At 41.8% G+C, this 15126-nt stretch overlaps 1 protein-coding gene across 4 annotated transcripts in view; it reads right to left on the reverse strand.

Annotated features, from left to right (window-relative positions):
* The window catches only part of LOC143905035 (protein turtle), a 233299-nt gene that overhangs the window by 56432 nt on the left and 161741 nt on the right, over positions 1 to 15126 (reverse strand). For all 4 annotated transcript variants that reach the window (XM_077420139.1, XM_077420138.1, XM_077420137.1 and 1 more), the window contains exons 5-7: positions 11142 to 11269; positions 10297 to 10470; positions 9538 to 9863 (exon numbers count right to left, since the gene is read on the reverse strand). In XM_077420139.1, coding sequence (XP_077276265.1) covers positions 9538 to 9863; positions 10297 to 10451 — 481 coding nt within the window. In that variant the 5' untranslated portion in view covers positions 10452 to 10470; positions 11142 to 11269. The remainder of the gene's footprint in view (positions 1 to 9537; positions 9864 to 10296; positions 10471 to 11141; positions 11270 to 15126) is intronic.

Here is a 15126-nt window from a genome sequence, read left to right on the forward strand (position 1 = left end):
CCCCACCATTCAGGACTTCAAAGTACAACGTTAATTACCGCGAACTTTTCTTCGGAGAGACCGTAAAATGCGTTTCGAGCATTTCAAGAAGTCGACAATAATTACATTATAATGAATTATCACGATATCCATCAGTCGACACGCGAGCTACAATACTTGGGATTTTTATACGTCCGAGCGACAACGTCGAGACACACAACTGCTCGTGCTCTCATCCAACGTGCGACTTCCTATTATGCAGTTTCGAAACTGCGACTGCGAGAAACGGCGCGTTTCTCCCCTTTTGCGTAGATTGTGCATTTGTACGACGTCGCCTAATGCCCGGCTATAACTTTGGAAACAGTTAAGCCGCTCGCGCGTTGCGCGTTCGCATCAAAGTATGCTGCAACATCGGCCGCGCGACTTTCTCGGTGAAGCCGACGACCAAAATTGCGCGCAGAAAATCGCTAACGTCAAGAGGAGAGTCGCGCGTCGCGTCGTTATATGTAAAGGGGGCAGGGCGGGGGGAAACTGCGGAACACGGTCGGGCCGGAGCTCGATGATATCCATTTCGAATAATGGACGCGACTTTGATATCTGTTCCCTTTTGAGATCCTTCGCGTTGCAAATACGACACATTTTTGGCACTCGTACGACAAAGGGGACCGTAATAAATCTCTCCCCGGGAGCAAGCCTCTGAAACGCGCGCGTTTCGCGACAGCCCCTATACGGACACCGCTCCGGATAAGTTCTAAATCGAGGGTGCTTTTATTGTTGAACAAAAGTAGAACGGGAGAAATTTTAGCGAAACTGTGTTACGTGGTATGCGTCGCCTCGATTATAGACGTTCTCTACGTCAATATTTACCCTTGGTTATTATTAAAACTACGGTGATATTTATAAAATATTTCTCGCGCTGCCTTTACATCATATTATTTGCGGCAAATCGTAGCGAAACGACATTATTTAAGGAGGTTCGATCATTATTACTTGTGAGTCAAAAATGCGACTGAAATAAATATCATTACAGCGATCCCGAATTATATGCAATATTAATATAATGAATTGTGGGGATGCTACTTACGTGCTATATTCTTCGTCAATTACTAATGTATAAGAATATTAATAAATATATGTCGGGGTATGAGAGCGTCAACGACTCGGGAATCGCTTTTATTATCCAACACTCTACGCTGAGACCTGAACTTTGTGACGATAAAGCCTTCAATCCACACGGTGAAGTCCGATTTTTAAAGTCTTTACACAATCCTTGATGTTTCATCTATCAAATGCTAGTTTTTCAAAGTCCTAAAAAATGGCTAAGTGTACTAAACCATGCAGTGATAATCTACCTCGGAGAGACTTTCTCCATAAGGGTATAGGCTAAAAGTGGTCAACCTCTTAATAATATTACAAAAAAAACTATACGGTCAATATTGCTCAAGTTTTGCGATTATTTGTGTAAAGTGTTTATGTAAATCATATAAAAAAATTAAGGCTCTACGCGAGGGCTTTCGAGTATAGAAAGCTTATTGTCACAAAGTGACAGGTTCTAACCTATAATGTTGGCCAAATAAGCAACTTCGAGTATAATCTTTCTATGCTCGAAAGCCATCGTAGAGCCTTAATTGAAAAACTAGCATTTGATAAAAATCGGACTTTAGCGTGTGGATTGAAGGCTTTATCGTCACAAACTTCAGGTCCCAGCGTAGAATAAGCGATCCCCCAGTCGTTGACGCTCTCATACCCCAGTATATGTTTGTTAATATTCTATACACTAATAATTGACGAAGAATATAGCACGTAAGTAGCATCCACAATTCATTATACTAATATTGCATATAATTCGGGATCGCTGTAATGACATTTATTTCAATCGCATTTTTGACTCACAAGTAATGATCGAACCTCCTTAACGAACTTTATGACGATATTTTAATTTGATAATATCCAATACGCTATTGTAATTTCTACGATAAGTCTAGATAAATTCCTGCCTTCAGATAAACCGAGGTCGAGAATGTCGCTAAATGATTCTGTTCGTTTTCGCATTAACGCGCCCAGATGTACCACCCCTCCCCCCCCCGCGAAATGATGTCTCGTGATACAAGCTCTCGCGATGCACATCCGCCATGGACGGATATGTGGACACGTCAGTTCGCGAAGCCGCATCGAAGCGGGCGCATTACGTGTGCATTGTGTAATATCATGGATCGCGGCTTCTCGACATCTGCCCCGGTGAACCATCGATAGTTCGATGCTTCGCCAAAGGCAGTTTTTCGATAAGGGATATACGTACGTACGCGCGGCTTGGTAACGTTTGACAACGAAGTTGTAGAGGAAAAAAGTCACGCTAACTCCTGTATCCATATACCATACGATATTCCCGATCATCTAAACGTAACGTAGGTATCGCGAAATAGCCAAGAGCCATTCTGAAAACTTCTCGGAGGATCGAAAATTGTTGCGAAACGTTTGATCACTCAGCTAATCTTACAAGGGGATAACCAACCCCTTGAATTTTGTTAAATTTTTTAATATGTTACAGTACATCTCCCAGTCACTAATAAGTACAGTAACTGTCCAATGCGTGCCAGTTTATGAAATATTAATGTTTAAAATTGTTTCCGATACACTGAGAAAAAAAACGAGAAAAAAAAATTAGTCCGATACGCTCAACTAAACATTTTAGTTAGTTAACTAAACATTAGTTATTTCAACAATTTATTTAGTTTCTTTGATCAAGAATTAATTAATTTACTTAATGTTTAGTTAACTAACTAAAATGTTTAGTTGAACGTATCGGACTAAATATTTCTTGGGATTAACAAATTTTTTTCTCGGTGTAGCAATGATAAATAAATCATGCTTGTGCAAAGAAGTTGCATTCATAAAATGCGCTTGGCGCAAATTACTAATGTGTTTTAAATGTTTCTCTGATAGATATCATCCAAACGTGTACCCATTGTGACCATATTATCGATAGTGAACAAATTGAAAGTTTTGACACCAAAGATTAATTGTCACGTAATGTATTTTTATTATATAATTGTGACGTATTTCTTTGTAATGTTATTATAATTCTATTTTTCTTATTTATAATACATAAATAAACTTTATTCTGTATACAGAATTTTAGAACAATTATACACACGAAAAATTTTAAACATTAATATTTCATAATCTATTACGCATTGGACAGAGTTAAAAAGATAAAGAAAGTCGTTAGAAAGCTTCGCCAATTCAACAGAAAATTAAACGTGCCCACGATTGTCGCAAGAGCCAAACGTGATCGACAAATCATGTCGCGCGACGAGAGCGGCGCGTTATTAACGTAACGGAGTCGGTCGGAGCCGTGACGATACTATTGATATTGCACGAGAAAATCGGCATAACATCCGCCGTGTCTCTGATCGTGCAACAACCCGTTTTAATCCGCCCCCTCGGTGTACGCAGTGCGAATAATAATCCGGACTCGGACGCGAGCAACCGACGCACATTTGTGCGGCCATTATCGCCATTGTCGGGGGTCCTCCTGGGATAACGCGGCGTCCAAATAACCGTTTTTATTGTTACTTGTTATTAAATTTTCAACGGTCTGTCTGCAGGGTGTGCGGGCGCGTGTACGCGACGCGAACACCTCGTTATCTCGGCTAAGCGAAATAAAGCCTCTCTCCGCGCGATTCGGTACATGTGTGCAGATAATAATTATAATCATCATGGTGTGCGATACGCACGCATGACGTTCGTTAATTTGCCCGTTGAATGAACCAAGCGCCTGGAAACTCAACATTTACCTCTATATCTTCGTACGGACATTAATTTACATTCAAATACGAACGTTAAAATATTGATGTGTTAAAGTGCGTGGAGGCGAATCTTTTTTTCCTCCCTCCCAGGATTTATGCAACACGTTGCCGCGAGGTCGGTCAGACGATACACTGCATATCCCTCGATAACGCAAAATTGCCGAGCACCGTGCACCGGTCTAATTGCGATAATCGCGCGTTCCTATATTTCTCGCGGCGGCGGTATCAGCGCGGAATCGCTCGGTCTGTGTACAAGCCGATCCGGCGCGCGCGATAAATCTCGCGCGTTAATATTTTGCGCGCGCGCAACGGCGCGAACGCGCCAGGAATTATTTGCCTCTCGACTCTACGGGGCGCGAAGAAAAACTCGATCGAGTCGTATTACCCGATCATCGGAAGATCCGAAGGGAAAAGCGAGCAATCGGCGCGGAAACTCTCTTTATGCGCGCGGGAAAAGACTTTTTTCCGTTTCGCAGCCCGTTAACTCGGGGGGGGGGAGTGAGGAGGTGGGTTTTAGACGGGAATCACTTCCACGTCGTTTTGGCAACCCGCCTTTTATTTCGCGGTTGTTTTTCCCGGCGAGATAAACAGATTGAGCAATTCATTTAAATGTTCTGCGGGGGAATATATGCAGCTGCTTCTCGTACGGGGACGCGAAACGCGAGAAATTTCGTTTATCTCTACTGCACGACGCGAAAGCAAAATATTTTCTTTCGAAATAAAATATCTCGCTCTTGCGCTTTAGCAAACTGAAACAGATATTGCATTCAAAACTCGCTTTTCAGATTCTCTCTTTCCTTCTCAATGGAGATATTAATAAATTCTATGTAAAAAATTTTTAATATCACATAATTTTAAGTAACTTCTCAAATAGACCACACATATAAATACGTCGATTTAATGCTATAAGTAAGTTATTTAAAATCATAGGTTTTTGTTGAAAAATATGTAAGAATTTAATATATTTTTTTGGTACGTTTTTTTGCCGCCAGGTACGCGTTCACCTCGAAAGCGCGAGAATGTTAAAACAAGCCCACGAAGCAGCTCCTCATCTTTGCCGACGAATTTTCAAACAGTGGCGAAGCGTGAAATTAGCGAGCCGTTCCATCAGCTCGTACCTCGTGTAAGCTAAACCTAGCCAGGTGTGTGTGTTGAGACGGCCCCCCGCGCACGAGATATCCAATTGAATGAGGCGGAAGGTAGAACAATTAAGCCAGGGCTAACGAGTATACTATTACCTTAATGAGCTCAGGATTCGAAGATAAGTTTTAATTATTTCGTATAAATAAAACGGGTAATTATAGATCGGGCTCGGGACGGTAAAACGCGACAATCCTCTCTCGTGCGAGCAAACTATCCGCTCTGAGAGCCCGAGAGACTTCACTGGGCTCTCCACTAAGTATCGACTTTACGCGCGCTATTATGATTTTCATACGCGCAAGAATCCCGCTTGTCGGTAACGAATAAAACGCGGTGAGGGGAAATCACGTTTAACCGTCCGCCGTTAACGACTGTGCCGTAAATTTGTCGATTTAAGGGTATTGCGCGCGCGAAAATAACGAGCGTTGAAAGCTTAATCGCGAGGAGAAGATGCAACCGTTGCACTGACGACGATGCAGCCTTCGTGCAACGACACGTGCGTCATTCGCGTAAAAACATGGGCATCGGCTCAGAATCTCGGTGCTCCACATTGTCTATTGACGACAACGTCGCGAAATGTCGATCATGGCCGGTCATACTGTCGTCGAGTGTTATCTCGAGGCCTGCCGATCGATCGCGGGTTTCCCGTGCGCAACACCAAGGGCAACACACCCTCCAGGTCGGCACCCACGTAGTAACGAGTTTAATGGCCCGCCATTCGCGACACTTTGATCGCTGTATGAGAAAGAAATCGTAATCACCCGTCCCCGCGACGCGTGCACAAATAGAGATACAAACTATGTGGAGTTTATAGAGTTATGCGTCCTGCTCGAGACACGCGATTGTACGCTAAAGGAAAATTTATTGCGATCACGAAGCCCTTAAAAGGGGAAGCAGTTTGTCCCAAACTTGCGTTTCCCGTTTCGATATTACGATCGCATATCGCGACACGTTAGTCTTAGATATAGCGCCGGGACGCACGTTCAGCTCAATTAAACACAGAAATGTTAACGTGATAATGTATATAAGCGCGAAAGTGGAGTAAAATTTAATTAAGGGAATCCGTACAAAAAAATGCGCGTTCTGTTTCAACTATTTTATTTCAAATATTTTAAATGATTTACTCCGATATTGTATGCACGTCGCGAATGTTATTTCGCCTGCATATGCGCGTAAAATGTACATACCATAGGCATGAAAATTAATGAAGGTTTTTCCACCGTGGAAAAACCGCAGCATTATTAATTAGAGCGTTTGATTTTGATTAAAAACGATACAAGTACACTTCATAAGTAACACCGATAAATATTGACCCTTATGAACCCACTCTCAATGACCTTCTCCTTCACATATATCATAAAAGTTATCCTCCTGAGTTAACTTTCAGAAGGTTTTAATCGTCGTTATTTATTAAAAAGTTTTATGAACAAAAAGGTTTAAAAAATATAACAGTTAATGTCAGTGCTAAGGGAATTAATTTACTGATATGTGTGGTATAGAGAGTACAGTCGGGTAAATTTCTACGTCATAAAGCGCAAGTTAAGATAAAATTAAGCATAAGCGAGCTCTGCGGGGCCCAGCATACGTCCTCTTTGTTTTGTTTTTGTTCTCTCACTTCTTTGTGATCTCACTAGTTCATTATAGCGTTATGCAGCATATATACTGATCACCAGAGGTTTCTTTTTTAATTGCCATGTTTTTTGCCCGGTTTAAACTCAATACCGACTTACTAATGGTCCGCTTCGCGAACCAGTTCCTGTAATATACAAAATACCGTAATTTTCACTGACTTCGACACTCACATATCGATACTATCCCTGAGAGATGCTCAATGAGTCCACACGGAAAAATACAACTATTACTAAAGCTTGTTTATTTTATTTTGTGGTGGCCGCGTGTGCCCTTATCGGTGTGGCACCACACTAATTAACCGCATTTTCTCGCGAGCGCTCGACCCCGCGCCGACTTAAGAATATAAACAAATTCGACATCCAACCATACACTCCTCTCCATCACTATCATCCACGACGTATCCCCAAAGTTTATTTTGTTTTTATAAGAAACATTATTGTATATTGACAAAATAAGCAACTTGATCATCATCGTCATTGTGGCGCAGAGAGATTGAGCCGAATATCCGAGTTCAAATCCGACCGAGAATCGTCGGTTTTTATTCGACCACCACCTCTCGGAAGGTAATGGCGATCCATCGAGAGTATTTCTTGCCACGAGCACCCCTCTATATTTAAGGGCTGGTCCTCTAGGTTGGTCAGGTTAGAGATTGGGTGTTAGGAACTTCTTTCCTTTAAGACCTTTGAGTAATCCAGTCTACAAAATTAAATTGCAGCTAAACTGACAGCTAAACAGCTGCATTCATGTCGTTACATGATTCCTCGAAATATAATTGGCTGTGAAAATCATATCTTGATTTAACTGGAATAACTTTATTATACAAGGATTAGTTATTTGTGCAACAAGTGCTGTAAGATGAAAATTCCCGGGTGCGGAGTTGACGCACGAGCCTTGGCTCTATTTTATGTTGCAAGTGCGTGGAAAGTGGTCTATCACGCACGCGTAGCACTTTCCAGGCACGTGTTACATAAAAATATTTACCAGCAAGTATTCCAAATTGCAAAAATAAAAAAAAATCATGTTCTTCGAATAATAATTATTGCAATTGTTATAATTAATTACACACGCAATATATATATGTGCATATAATTAATTACAACAATTAATAGTAATTAACATGTATATTCATCTATATATACTTATATATATCTAATATATATAAATATATATTTGGAGTAATTATGTGTATTTAAATTGCAGAATAATACAAGTTTTTATATTACCGTCGCGCATATTATACGTGCCGTTAATGCAGTCAAGCATACATTTTGAATGAGATTTTGTGAGAGAGGCAGAGTTTTAATGAAATAGTTCGTATACTGATGAGAGTAACGAGCGTCATAAGGGTTCTCATGTAATGTGCGTACGCTTAAAAAAAAAAGGAATCTGAAACGCGGATATGTCGCGCGCGTTTTTATTTTTTACTCTTCAGTAATCTCATTGTGACGGCGTGATTAAGGTCCTCGTGATTTAAAATGTTACTTCAACCGTAATAATTGTGAAAACAGAATGCGATATCCGCGTGTAAAAGCATTCTTCCTTTGTGGTTTCGCCCTCCAAAAAACTGTATTTATATTATTTTAATTATATAATTTTCGTGACGATTTCGCGATGCAACGTACAATGCTCTAATTTCCCACACAGTCTGAATCACAGTCTAATTAACGATTTGCAAGCATCGCTTATTTCGAAACCCTAATGGGATATGGGAATTTACAAAAGTGTATAAATATCATCATTGTATATTATCAAAACTGATATTGATATTGATATTGATGATATTGTGTCTATACGCCTCTCGCGTGTCCCAGCCGAATTTATGTCTCTTTGACTGATTGCGAGAATTATTTTCCGTCAGACAGTCAAGCTGCCACGTGTCAAAACGCACTCAAAGCACTGATAAAAGGCGCAGTCTCTTTTTTACGACGCATTCATGCCGTTTTGGCTTACAAAACGGGGAATTTTATTCAGATTGAAACGCGTGAATCGTGCGCGTCAAAAGAGAATATTTGTGATTGCAAGTTTGAATGAGGTTCGCGATCTAACCAGATGCGCCTGTCGTCGATCGAAAATTGTGCGACGAATTTGACCTCCGTAATTATGTTGTCAACATAAGTCGTGATAAAAAGAATTATTTATTAATCATCGATAATACCGCATATCGTCTTTGTATATTACAATATAAACAAACGAACGGTTTGGGAATGAATGTTTGTACAACCAAAAGGATACTAACCCTTCTAATGGAAACGCAGTTGTGATTATACAAGCTTTCTTTGTAACTCGATCCCTTAACTTTACCGCGACGATATAATTAGTTATATGTTCTCTTCGCAAAGCGATCTTTCAGAGCGTACAGTTATCTTCGCAGGTTCAGACAGTCGCGAAAATTGAGCTTATCTCGCGCGCCATTCGCTTTATCTCGCCCGACTTAAGGAGATCGAGCACTTGGTATTCTCGTCCGATAGCCATTATCTGATCGCGCAGCCGGCTTATTTCGCTTCATTTCCCGATCTGCGTCGACGTCCCATTACGAGCCGCAAGCTCTCCATCTCTGGTGCCCGTTTCGTGAGATACGGTGCCGCGGCATTAGCGACCATTTGGACGTCCCGCCAACTAGTGAACTCTAATTTGCGGTCCCCGCTAATTGAGGAACGAACGCGAGACCGGCGGTGATTGCACCGGCGGACAAATGAAGAGATTCCCGGATACGACAGGGCCTCGCGTTATCATAGTTCCAAAGTTGTAACCCAATAATAGTAACAACTCGCGGTATTAGCAACCGAGTTGTCAAGAGAAAACAAGGTTTTGGATTTTTATTGTAGTTTTCGAGATACTTGAACACATATACACGTAAAAATTTCGAGCTCTCTTTGCGCGACGAAAGAAATAAATCCTGTCTTTTCGAATGCCTTTTAATGCCGGTATCGACTCGCGGCTGTGAGATATAGAAGCGCTATGGAGACAGAATACTTGCCTGGCGTGACGAGAAGCGCGATGCCAAGGAGCAGAGCTCTTGTCGCCACTTCCACGACTCGTCGGACGCCCCTGCGACACCACCGTAACCGATGCCTCTTCTCCTCATCGTCCTCTTCCGCTTCATCGTTTTTACTCGCGTGCTCGAAAAGGCCCAGGCAAAGCCGCAGCTTCCGGTACACCGCACCGATCTCATCCGATTCGGGCATGCGTCGCTTCAGAGTCTCCTTTTTCTCAACCGTTTCGCTCTCCTGGCGCCTATACGATCGCCGGCAGCCTGTGCAGGTAGGCTGACCGGAAGCGAGGATCGCTTCGTGGTCAGTCCTCCTAAGTGGAAGTCATTATTTCATTATATAAGCGATTTTGCCTCTCTCAGTACTTATATGTTTATTTTATTGACCACCAATTTTGGAGTCTTTTGTATAATATTCTTTTAGCACGAGCTTTATAAGCTTTATGTTCTCCTATTATTTTTTCTCATCTATTATAGAATGTCTCATATATAAAATTTCATTTTATGTTACTTTATTGACTATTAATTAAAGTCTTTTATATCTTCTAGTTTTAAAAGTCTTATATTTTCCTATCATTTTTTCTTATCTGTATATACATAGAATATCATATCGATATCATTAATAAGAAAATAAATTATAAGTTTACTTTCTTTGTTTTTAATTTCACACACGTTGCACGCAAAGCAGAGTTGACCGCTGGACAAATGGATCGCATTTCCTCCGCCGCGACATCCGCGATCAGTTACCTGTCCTCGTAGTCGTCACAAGCGGCGTTCTCCTCGGTAGCATGGTAGCTGTCGTGCCTTAGGGACCGCAGACCCTGCGAACAAGTTCCTCCGGTACACTGGAACTCGAGCCTTCGCCGGAGGTCCGTGGCTTGTAGCCCTCCTCCGCCCCCCATACCCCCGCTCCCATAGTACCTGCGGGGTATAAGCGGTCGACGTCCGCGTTATAGCTATAGCACACGCGGCGCGGTAACAATCATCGGCCGGTCTCCTCGTGAAAGGTGAGCTATGGCCGGTAAATAACATGTCGCTCAATATGTCGCGCAAGCCACGAATATCCGCGGTAAATAAGGAGCCGTAAACTAATAGTGCGCGCATTGCAGAAAGTGGCGGATATGTCACGAAGTGACGGTAAATAACAATTGCGAATTTATCGGATATCGACGTATCGGATATCGCGTTAATCGTCATGCATGGCTAATGAAAAAAATTTCATCTCACAAAAATTTGTGGGCTGGTCTTTTTATATGTAAAAATCGAGGACAATTTCAATATCAATTTCGACTTTAATTGATATCGACGCGACGTAATAATTAAATGGTTGTCATTGCATCAAAAACGTTAAGCGTATATAAGTTAATAGGGATACGTTACGTTTGAGTTAATAGGGATAAGTTGTATGTGTGTGTGTGTGTAAAATTGAGAAGCTAAGACAGATGGATTATCCGCATATCCATCTCTTTACGAAAATAGATTTGACAGTCCGGGTAGTCGAGGCTTGGCGAGCTTTAGACAAAATTTGACTTTATTCGATTTATTCTACTTTGTTTTCTCACTAGTGTAAAGTGTAAATGAAATTTGCTCACCCCTGCCGCTCCGCTACCACTACCCCTGCCCGGATCGTACGCCCCCGATGCCGATTTTTACGAACCTCGCCACTTCCTCGCCGTTCTCGACGGGCACTTTAACCCCCGCAATGTGTCGCTGTCATCACCTGCAACATAAGGAAATAAGTTCATTGGTCAGTAACGCGTCAATTGGAAAATGACTTTTACTCATTTACTCGTTAGTAAAATCTTAAATATTGTTAGTAAATATTATCTCAATACACATTTAATTATTAATAATAATAGATATTGCGTGCTATTGATTGGTTGCGTACGGATGAATCATTATTCCGCACACTTGCGCGGTCGATTATTATTCTGCGGTTACGGCTATATCTTTGGACAATAACCATTAGCACACGTGCGCCCGCGCATCCGTACGTGTGTACGTACAGACGAATGAATCCTTTGGTAGATGGTTGAAATTCCGTATAGGCGAAACATGAATCGATTCGATTAGCAACATACGTGCTCAGATACAAGCTTGATTGATTCAATTTGGGTTTCGGCCTCTGGCAATGCTCAGACAGAGGTAGAGGCTCCGAAGATGGACTGGTTAATTATATCACGTTTCTGAGACTGCCACGTGACCTGGCGGAGGCGAGGATAGAGCCGGCATTAAATGATACGGCACGAGAGAAATTAAATATTTCTAACCCTTGGAGCGTGCGACGACGTGAGTTCCATAACTTAATCAACCGGCTCCAATTTAGGGTCTTTAATGTTTCAGAACCGTCACGGATGATCGCAAACGGACGCGCCGCTTCTATCCGAGAGCGCGTCATGTTTTTTTTACGCGATATCAAATCTTCATTCGAACCGGACTCGCGATTTTGTATATTCTAATAAAATCGAGCTGTGCGATTGGGCGCGATTGCCGGTAACGTCGAAATTTCAATGTTGTTTCGACAACGGAAAAAAATATTATAATAATTCGATTGTAACCACATGAGCGGACAACGCTGATTATGAGGGTACATGCAATGGAATTGTAAATTATAACAGCAATTGCATTTGATGCCGCAGTGCTTAACTTGAATACGGAAAGTATAGTCGCGATTTAATGCAAATTATATTACGATATGTACGCGCGATGTATTATGGTCACGGAATAATAGCGCGCGCGCGCCGATCCCGCAGATTATTTATCGTGCGTCAATACGCGAAGATTTTACTTCATTCGGAGCACGTTCGTGTAATACTAACTCCGATTGGAATTACGGACCATTCTGCTAATAAAACGGCCGTGCTACTGATGTATAGAGAGAGAGAGAGAGAGAGAGAGAGAAAAAAAAGAGAGAGAGAGCGCAGGTGCGTATTAGACACTCCCATTCGATGATCCCGCCGAGTCCGTATTGAACGAACGATGGAACGAATTTCTTCTTGTCCGAAGTTATTAATGGAATAAGTCTTAAAATATTGGACTGAAATACTACGGAGACTGAGTTATTTTTTATTTTTAAGGTATATGATAAAACTGTTCTAATAAAAAACATTAATTAGATAACAAACAGAAGAACATTAATTTTATCTATTTCCTTAATAAATGACGCAATCTCCGTTGGGGAAAAAGCTGTAAAATTAATTTTTGCATTAAATGGATAAGTAATATAGTAGTGTTGCACAGTAATCTGCGAGCGAATGCCGCGGTAAAGTTACACCGTAAGCTTACAGAGCTCTTATTTATGATCACCGTCGGCTACTAATGCTGCAACATCAATCAGGTTTTGTTATTCATTCAGTGCTGAGCCAGATGGAAGATTAGACGCTTGCACTTCCTTTAAGGATAGAACAGCAAGTGAAAGTTAAATTTTTGTACGCGACAGTGTCATCTGTCGATTAACGACGTACTCCGAACCGTCGTTGTTACTTACATATATTATAATCTACGCGCATGATGTGTGTATTGCCATTTGCAAAACTTGTAAGATATCTTCTGATACAATATAATTTTAATGTGGCTTCGTAAACAATTAATTGTATTTCCTGCAATTTCATGCAGTTTAATTATCGCAGAGCGTTTGTATTTATATATTGCGAAAACAGCACAACGATTCGTAAGATATCGGGATAAAACGCCGCTAGTATTTTCTGTCAGATTAAAGCGCGGTCAGAATTGACTTTTCAAACAGACATTGGTTACCTTACTATCCCCCGACTTTATGGCCGATATTATTTCCAGAGTAAAGTCACGTTTTACTATACCTCGCGTCAAACTACCCTAACTCGGATGGCGGTGGGGTTAGAGATTCCTATTTCATGACCGAGATTGGAGCAATGAAGACCGTGATTCCGAGTCAGCTTGCAGATTTAATCGTCGGCAGCTTGATCAGGGATACCATCGTGAAAAAATTGCTCTTTCTGCAGATTTATCTTTAATTCTTAATTCTTCGTTTTTATTTTTTATTGTTTTTGTGGGCGTCGGAGCTCTGCGACTATTGACAAATTACGTATTTTATTGATCGAACGATAAGTATAGAACGACTACGCTAAGTGCGAGGAAATATTTATTGTCTTTCTCATAAATATGAATTCAAGCAGCTCGGAACAAGCGCGATCGATTTAATAGCGCGGAGTGATCTTCCGATTAGATTCCGCGATTCTACCGACTTGCAAGATGAAGTCATTTCGCAGTCGGAACTATTTCTAAGACCGGGAAGTATTCGGGTCAGGGTATAAATGACGAGCGTGTATACCTCGCGCGGTCGTCACCTTGAAGAGAGAGGAATGTCGGAGTGGATAGTGGATGGTACGGTCGGCGCTGATAGAAGGTGTTGGGCTGCACTGTTTGAACAATGGCACATGTCGCTCACGCAGTTGCAACCCACCAAAGGGGCTGCGACACCGGCTGTCATAACTTGTCTTCGTGTTCCTGGATTATTAGGACCGAGCCGGTGGGACTGACCAATTTCTCTCTCTCTCTCTCTCTCTCTACTGTTCACGAAACCCCTTATTACATAACACGTATCATATTCGGTCAGGCCATGAAAAATTCAACACCAGACATGTCGACGATTTAAATTCCGGCATAAGTAACGAAGTAAAAGAAAAGTAAACATAAGAAATCGATTCGGAGACGTTACATCCGCTTCGGAAAAATATTTTCACGAGTTTTCACACTTTTATAATCGCGCTCATCATCTGTGTGCGCCGCTCCGAATACTTCCCGGTCTTGGAAATAATGATTTCGACTACGAAATGATTTCATCTTGCGATCTAAGAATCGCGAAATTTGCTCGAAGAATTCCTTTCATTGATATTAAATCGACCGTTCGTCCAAATATTTATATTTTCGATGAATCATAAGGCACGAAATTGGCATTATTCTTATTTATGAATTATAGATACCCCGTCACTTTTTAACGTCGCCTGTAGCGAATAATACCCAGCGTACGTAAGATCGATATCGACAAGATCGACAGAGAATTCAACGAGAGTGAGTTCTTTCTTGCTCGTAATGCGATCTGCTATTAATGCAATTCGTTGCACCGCCTACTTTCATCCGACGTACTGTCATTTCGAAACAAAACGAATAAACAGTCGGCTAATTGGCTCGCGTCAGGACTATACGTCCCATGTGATTTCATTCATTATCGGTGTCTCGGTTGAACGGGAAGCGAGGAAAGAGTATTGGTGCGCGTCGCGCAACCGATGTGTGCATCGGTCGATTTTTCGGTTCCCGTTTCGTATAGCTGTCCGTCGAACAACCGCGCTTCAACGTCGACATTTTGTTGCATTTCGCGAAACTGCACACCCGTTTTCCGAGGTCAATGCGCAAGGCGGACACGCGAGTGAATTACTCATACGCGCGCGCCAAATTGCCGAAAGTTGTCAGCCAATTTCACTGACGACGCGCACGAACTTCCCGTTTGCGCGGCCGGAACAATTAATGCACGCGCGCTCGGAAGTTCGATTGTATTAGATCTTTGCTGTTCGCTTCGTTCGTACGTGTCACGGTGCGTGC

Source organism: Temnothorax americanus, unplaced genomic scaffold (assembly GCF_048541705.1).
Source record: "Temnothorax americanus isolate GAGA-0224 unplaced genomic scaffold, ASM4854170v1 Scaffold6, whole genome shotgun sequence".
Taxonomy (NCBI): domain Eukaryota; kingdom Metazoa; phylum Arthropoda; class Insecta; order Hymenoptera; family Formicidae; genus Temnothorax; species Temnothorax americanus.